Source organism: Cebus imitator, unplaced genomic scaffold (genome assembly GCF_001604975.1).
Source record: "Cebus imitator isolate Cc_AM_T3 unplaced genomic scaffold, Cebus_imitator-1.0 Scaffold84, whole genome shotgun sequence".
Lineage (NCBI taxonomy): Eukaryota > Metazoa > Chordata > Mammalia > Primates > Cebidae > Cebus > Cebus imitator.
In genome coordinates, this window is record NW_016107399.1 from 4234545 (window position 1) to 4241714 (window position 7170).

Sequence of the window (7170 nt, forward strand, 5' to 3'; positions counted from 1 at the left end):
AAAAAAAAAAAAAAAAAAAAAAAAAAAAAGTACTGAGACCCACCTCTCTAACAGCCAATCAGCATGCAAGAGGTGGCTGGGTTTCCATCATTCTCAAGAAGGATAACACATCAGACTCCCTGGGTGCTAACTTAGAAAAAATATTCAGTATTATAATAACTTTGATTTTTTTTTTCAACAAAATATTTAACTTTTTTGGGGAAATTTTTAACAACATCAAAAGGGAACATAGGTTAAAGATGGCTGAGAAACAGCTAATTGTATAACTGGTGATGATCCCGTCAGTTATAACATGTGAGATTTCTAAGTTTTGCAAAGTTTACTTAGGCAGAAGCTAACACCAACAGCACCAACCACAACTCTAGCTGTTACTCATTACTTAACACCTCTCAGAATCTCATTTTTCAACTATGAAATGGATACAAGGATGCCTGTATCTCAGGACTGTGATATAGTGTGTATAATGTTTGCACATGCATAGTGTGTAATGTCTGCAATGTAATAAGGAAATATGTGTGATTGTTACTATATTATATGTACAATCTTTTTTTTTTTGGAAGATGGAGTCTCACCCTGTCACCCAGGCTGAAGTGCAATGGTGTGATCTCCGCTCACTGCAACTTCCGCCTCCCGGGTTCAAATGAGTCTCTTGCCTCAGCCACCTGAGTAGCTGGGATTACAGATGCCCCCAACATACTCAGCTAATTTTTTTGTATTCTTAGTAGAGACGGGGCTTTTACCATATTGGCTAGGCTGGTCTTGAACTCCTGACCTCAGGTGATCCGCTTGCCTTGGCCTCCCAAAGTGCTGGGATTACAGGCGTGAGCCACTGCATCTGGCCTATGTATAATCTTAAGAAGCCTTATAAAGCTGCAGCTGTGTTGCAGGCTGCAAACTTTTCTTGCACATCATTCTTAAACGAGGTATGGGGTGACCAGTCTCATGTAATTGCTGAAGCTATGTAATGGCAAGCTAGTGTCTATTTTGTTTTATACTTCACAACCTTGACAAGCAGCAAGCTGTAATAATAATAACAGCAGTAGCAGTAATAAAGACTATTTTGTTGAGTGGTTACTATGCATCAACCACCATACCAACTAATTTATTTTTGTAATAGCTTATTAGGTAGATATTATTGTTGTACTGGACCAAGCGTAGAAAGTTAGCACCAAGACAAAAGTATGCCAGATTGCAGGGTCATTTATTATGCCGGCGACCACAGAGGACTCACATCTCTCCAACCTGTGGTGTCGAAAGGAGGGTGCCAAGACTTTTTATACCCGAAAAACCACCTTGGGAGTAGGGGTGAGGAGCGGGGATGGGGATGAAAAGGTTTTGGACATTCCAAGAGCCAGGGGATTCTGTGATTCACCTCCTGGGCGGAGACGAGGGTGGGGGTCTCCGGACATTCCAAAGGCCGGGGGACTTTTGTCATTCTGTTTGTTACTTCAGTGGTTTACAGAAGTCAAGATAAGCATTTGTTTACACATTACCTGGGTAGTGATAAAAGTCACAGATCTTAGTTACTTATTACAAGTCACAGGAGCCAGGATGGAATTAGCCTGGGCTGCTTATTTTAGTTGTTACCAGTAAGCAAAGCCTAGCAATTCTGGCACAATATCACATTATGATTAGCCCAAATACTCTTAACTGGTAAATGAGAAAGCCAAGATTCACATTCTGATTGTCTCAATTCCAAAGTTCAGGGCATGATGGGGCTAAGCCACCATGTTCTACTACTGTTTGGAAGAGAGAGATGCCCCAGGAGTCAAGACCCCTATCCCACTGCCATAGGATTTGTTCTTTCTCAAATGCTTACCTATCTTGACTCGGATGTCTAGGCCTTCTTGACACTCCTGGGTCTCAAACAATCCATGGATCTCCAGGCTACATTTAATTACCACTGTGATAATGTTTTTCAGCTGCTTTCGCTCGACCTTCCACAGGGCTAGAAGTGCATCGCCTTTCAGAGAGAGAGAGAGAGAGAGAGAGACACATACCAGGGGCTTTTGACCTGCCTGCCCTAAGGATCAGTCTACTTTGTATGAGATTTGTGTAGGAACTTACTCATCAGCTGGGCACGGTGGCTCAAACCTGTAATTCCAGCACTTTGGGAGGCAGAGGTGGGTGGATCACAAGGTCAGGAGTTCAAGACAAGCCTGGCCAAGATGGTGAAAACCTGTCTCTACTAAAAACTACAAAAATTAGCCAAGTGCAGTGGCAGGTGCCTGTAATCCAGCTACTCAGGAGGCTGAGGCAGGAGAATCACTTGAACCTGGGTGGCAGAGGTTGCAGTGAGCCGAGACCTGCCACTGCACTCCAGTCTGGGTGACAGAGTGAGACTCCATCTCAAAAAAAAAAAGAAATTTACTCATCAAGGATTCCTTAGCCCCTGGCCACTCCCTTCTCTGGGATGCCTCCTTTGTCCCAGTGCAGGAGCAGAGGCACCTCAGCACTCCTTTTTTTCCCCTCCCATACCTGCAAATTTCAGGATGTCTCCTCCAAAAATCAACACTTCTGAGAAAAAAAAGAAAAACAAATTAAATCAAACCCTGATTCCATAAAGTTAGTTAAAAAAAAAAAAAAATTCGTTCTTTGTTAGAATAGAAACTAGGTCAAAAGAACAGTGATTCAGTGAATCACCAGTTTATGTCTATACTCTACTTCCGTGATGGGGAAAGACAGGAGAAAGGAAAGTGGGGTTTCTGATGAGGCCTGAAGACAGCTGCCCTCCTTCCACGATGATGGAATGCTTTTAATTAATTTATTGATTAATATATGTTTTAGGCTGGGGCTTGCGTAAGCATGGGTGGGTGGATGAATGGCAGGACTCCACAAAAACTAGGAGTCAGGAAACAGGGAAATCACAACCATAGTCACTTGCATTTCCGGTTATTACCAACTTTGCATTTTCTTTATTTAGACTGTATGAAGTAAATGGCCATTCTCTCTTTTAGTTTTGCATCATCTCATGGACTGGTTAAGCACTTACGGTGGCAAGTCAGATACAGAAAGGAATCAACCATAGTTTCTGCTTTTATGAAGCATTAAAGTTTGCCTAGTGGGTAACATCAAGATATTAGTAAGGAACCAGAACCTGATGAAACACTAGGCCAGGAGTTTACTGTAACAGAGTAAACCCTTCTCTTCATGAATAGTTTGAATTAACAATGCAAACAAGATGGCAGCAGAGGTTGACAAGGGACTAAAGTTTTCAGTTCACTCTGAGTGCTTCAGTGTCCATCATTAGGAGACAAATCATTGAGAAGTTAATTATAAATCGTATATCTACTCATACAACAATCTCTTAATGACTATGGGTTATATAGATGTTAGCTTTTAAAAATACTTGGGGCAGGGCGCGGTGGCTCACGCGTGTAATCCCAGCACTTTGGGAGGCCGAGGTGGGTGGATCACGAGGTCAAGAGATCGAGACCATCCTGGTCAACACGGTGAAACCCCATCTCTACTAAAAATACAAAAAATCAGCTGGGCATGGTGGCGCGTGCCTGTAGTCCCAGCTACTCAGGAGGCTGAGGCAGGAGAATTGCCTGAACCCAGGAGGCGGAGGTTGCGGTGAGCCGAGATCGCGCCATGGCACTCCAGCCTGGGTAACAAGAGCGAAACTCCGTCCCAAAAAAAAAAAAAAAAAAAACAACTTGGATAGGCCAGGCACAGTGGCTCTTGCCTGTAATCCCAGCACTTTGGGAAGCCGAAGCAGGCAGATAACTTGAGGTCAGGAATTCGAGGCTAGCCTGGCCAACATGGTGAGACCACCACCCCCCCCCCCCCCCGCCCCGCCCCGCCCCGCCCCGCCCCGCCCCGCCCCGCCCACAACCAATCTCTACTGAAAATACAACAATTAAGCTGGGCATGCTGGTGCATGCCTGTAATCCCATCTACTCAGGAGCTGAGGCAGGAGAATTGCTTGAACCTGGGTGGCGGAGGTTGTGGTGAGCCGAGATCGTGCCATTGCACTCCAGCCTGGGCAACAAGAGCAAAACTCTGTCTCAAAAAAAACCTCATGAATTAGTTGAGCATGGTGGCAGGCACAGGTAATTTTAACTTCAGCAGGAGAATCATTGAACCCAGGAGACAGGGGTTGCAGTGAGCCAAGATTGTGCCACTGCACTCCAGCCTGGGCAACAGAGCAAGACTCTGTCTCCGAAAAAAGAAAAAAGGCTGGGTTTACCACTTTGGGAGGCCAAGGTGGGTGGATCATTTGAGGTCAGGAGTTCAGCCTGGCCAACATGGTGAAACCCCATCTCTACTAAAAATACAAAAATTAGCCAGGTGGAAGTAGCGCACGCCTATGATCCCAGCTAGTGAGGAGGCTGAGGCAGAAGGATGGCTTGAGCCTGGGAGGCAGAGGTTGTAGTGAGCCGAGATTGAGCCACTTCACTCCAGTCTGGGCGACAGAATGAGACCCTGTCTCAAAAACTAATAATAATAGTAACCATAAAATATAAATAAAAATACTTGGATATATAATAAAACTAAAAATATTACTACTACAGTTATTTTAAAAGCAGTCTATAATTCAGCCCTTTAACACAAAACATCCCTTCCCTCAAAAACTCTGTATTAGTGAAGTCTGACTATATTTATTTCCTCAGTTATACTATATCATATTTCAAAAAAGACTAGTTTCATACACATTTCTTGGGGAAGAGGAGCAGTGCTAAGCAATTGTACTCTATCAGGTTATAATTGACAACTACAGAAAAAAACAATGAATTGAAATATTCTCAAGCCAGAAACCTATGGGAACACTTACTCTCCACGATTGCACTTAAGTGGTAATTGAGGATGTCCACCAACTGCTCAGCCCCTCGGTCCATATACATGGCTGTACTGAACTTCTCAGTCATTGCAGTAAAACCTGGAATAAATGTGCAGCTGGTTTCCTTGGCTGCTTGGGGGAATCAAGCAGAGCCAGAAGAGGGCTACACTGGAAGGCAGTGGGCCTCAGCTTTTAAAAACGGGCAGAATTTCTTCTTAAGGATCTCTGTGGCTGTTCCAAGTGTCAGACATGCGGCTTCCTCTATCTATGTTTATTATTTTAGGGGTCAGGAAAAGGCTCCAGGTATCTCTTGCTTCCACATTCTTAATGGTACAGTGGTAACTGCAACTTCTTTAACTGGGCATGGAATTTTCCTTCCATGGTAACAAAAACACACATATATTAAACACTTGTGAAGAGGTGGCAAGTTTATTATTAAGATGTAAACATCATCTAGGGAGATCAATTTCAATTTCCTGAGGTCAATTTTCACTGGAATGTGTGTGAGGCTTGGGGCTGGGGAGAATGAGTCAGTGAAGTTGGGGCAGAGATACTGGAGCAAGGAATGGGACTTGAGCATCTTAAAGATATGCCCATGATTGACAGTGCTGGGTAAGGGAGGATGAGAGAGAGCCAAGGCCACAAGTTGTCTCCTCCCTCCCTCTTGTGTTCTCAATGGAGCACATCTGCTGTGACAGCCTAGGGATTCCATAATGGCCTCACTACTTTGCAATCGAGCTCTGCATGTGAATTCCACAGGAGCCTGTTGCTCATCCACATTAAACAAACATCCCTTTTGCACTTGCCTGAAATATCAACAAACATCAGGACTCCATCAAAAGAATCCATAGAGGGTCGGTCTGGGGAGAAACGTCCGTAGACAATGAGATCTGGTAGATGAGCTGCGATTCTGGCTATGGCCCAGTCCTGGAATTTTTCACTTGGAGTGTTCATGTTCAAGACGAATATTCAGGATTTTGTGGTGACGGGAAGCAGTCTCCAAATAGGTCTTCTAAAAAGAAAATGGAAATAGAGGAAATCTGACATTCATTTGCCCATTTTCCTATTGCTCTTTTTCCGTTTTGTGTGGTTCTAACCTGTGGCCTGCTGATTTAAGTGACTGAGTGGTGAAAATGCCAGAGTTGTTAAATCACACTTCAGAAGGGTCAGCTTCTATACAGAGAAAGAGCCCTCTCAACCTGAACAGCTGTTGCATAAGTGAGCACCATTACAAAGAGGCTGGGGTGAAAGGGTAGCTGATCCGCTCCACTCATTTGCAGGAAGGGGTAGGCCCCCACAGGGCAAGTCCTGGTGTAGTGGGCTGCTAGCTCTATTCACTCAGGCCAGATTTTTTTTTCTTCTGTCCTCATGTTTCCTTCTCTCTCTACCTTGGTCTTTTACTTTTTTCTCTCTCTCTCTTTTTTTTTTTAATTAAAAAAGTGTAGATGTGATTTGTGTTTGTGTGTATTTATATGTAGGTGAGTATTAAAGTTTTGTATATAGGCAAGAGATTATGGCAATAAAGGTGTAATGTTAAATAAATAGAGGAAAAGAGTTCAGAAGGGTGTGTGTGTGTGTGTGTGTGTGTGTGTGGCAGCTGGAAAGATGGAAGGCCTTAAGTAAGTAGAAATGTTGAAATTTCAATTTGCTGCCCAGTTGGTTCTGAGAAAACTAAGATTTCCCAAGGCCTTCCTGGAGCTGCTGGGGCAGATTAAATGCTCATGCCCAAATGTTGTAAAAATCATGCCCTACCAGCCTGAATGGTAAAAGCAAACACCTACTTTTTCAGAGCAATCCAAGTTCCTGGAATGGGTTATACAGAAAATAAGAGTTTTTGTTTTGTTTTAAGGAACTGTTATTTTTACTTTAATCCTGACCCACAGAGAGGAACTGGTTAGTAATTTCAAGCAGACATAAGTCATTTGGGATATATAAGAGTATTAGAGGAAAAAATGAGACAGTCACTTATATCCCTTAGACTTAAGGGAAGAATTAAAAAAAAAAAAACTCAGGGAAAACATTCGTATATTTAACAGACAAACTTTAAAATGTATATAGTATACATTTAAAAATATATTTAGTATTCTAAAAAATGAGTGCTAAATGTTAGATATTGGATAATCATTAAAAGGAAAAGTCCTGGCAAACTCAAATGTTAAGAAGTAAACAAAACATAGAAGCATTTGGCCGGGCGTGGTGGCTCACGCCTGTAATCCCAGCACTTTGGGAGGCCGAGGCGGGTGGATCACGAGGTCAAGAGATCGAGACCATCCCGGTCAGCATGGTGAAACCCCGTCTCTACTAAAAATACAAAAATTCAGCTGGGCGTGGTGGTGTGTGCCTGTAATCCCAGCTACTCAGGAGGCTGAGGCAGGAGAATTGCCTGA

General features: G+C 43.3%; 1 protein-coding gene across 1 annotated transcript in view; it reads right to left on the reverse strand.

Annotated features, from left to right (window-relative positions):
- The window catches only part of ADCY10 (adenylate cyclase 10), a 101435-nt gene that overhangs the window by 85514 nt on the left and 8751 nt on the right, over positions 1-7170 (reverse strand). The window contains exons 2-5 of the mRNA XM_017534172.2: positions 5590-5795; positions 4778-4882; positions 2479-2517; positions 1820-1963 (exon numbers count right to left, since the gene is read on the reverse strand). Of these exons, the coding sequence (XP_017389661.1) occupies positions 1820-1963; positions 2479-2517; positions 4778-4882; positions 5590-5737 (436 nt within the window). The 5' untranslated portion in view covers positions 5738-5795. The remainder of the gene's footprint in view (positions 1-1819; positions 1964-2478; positions 2518-4777; positions 4883-5589; positions 5796-7170) is intronic.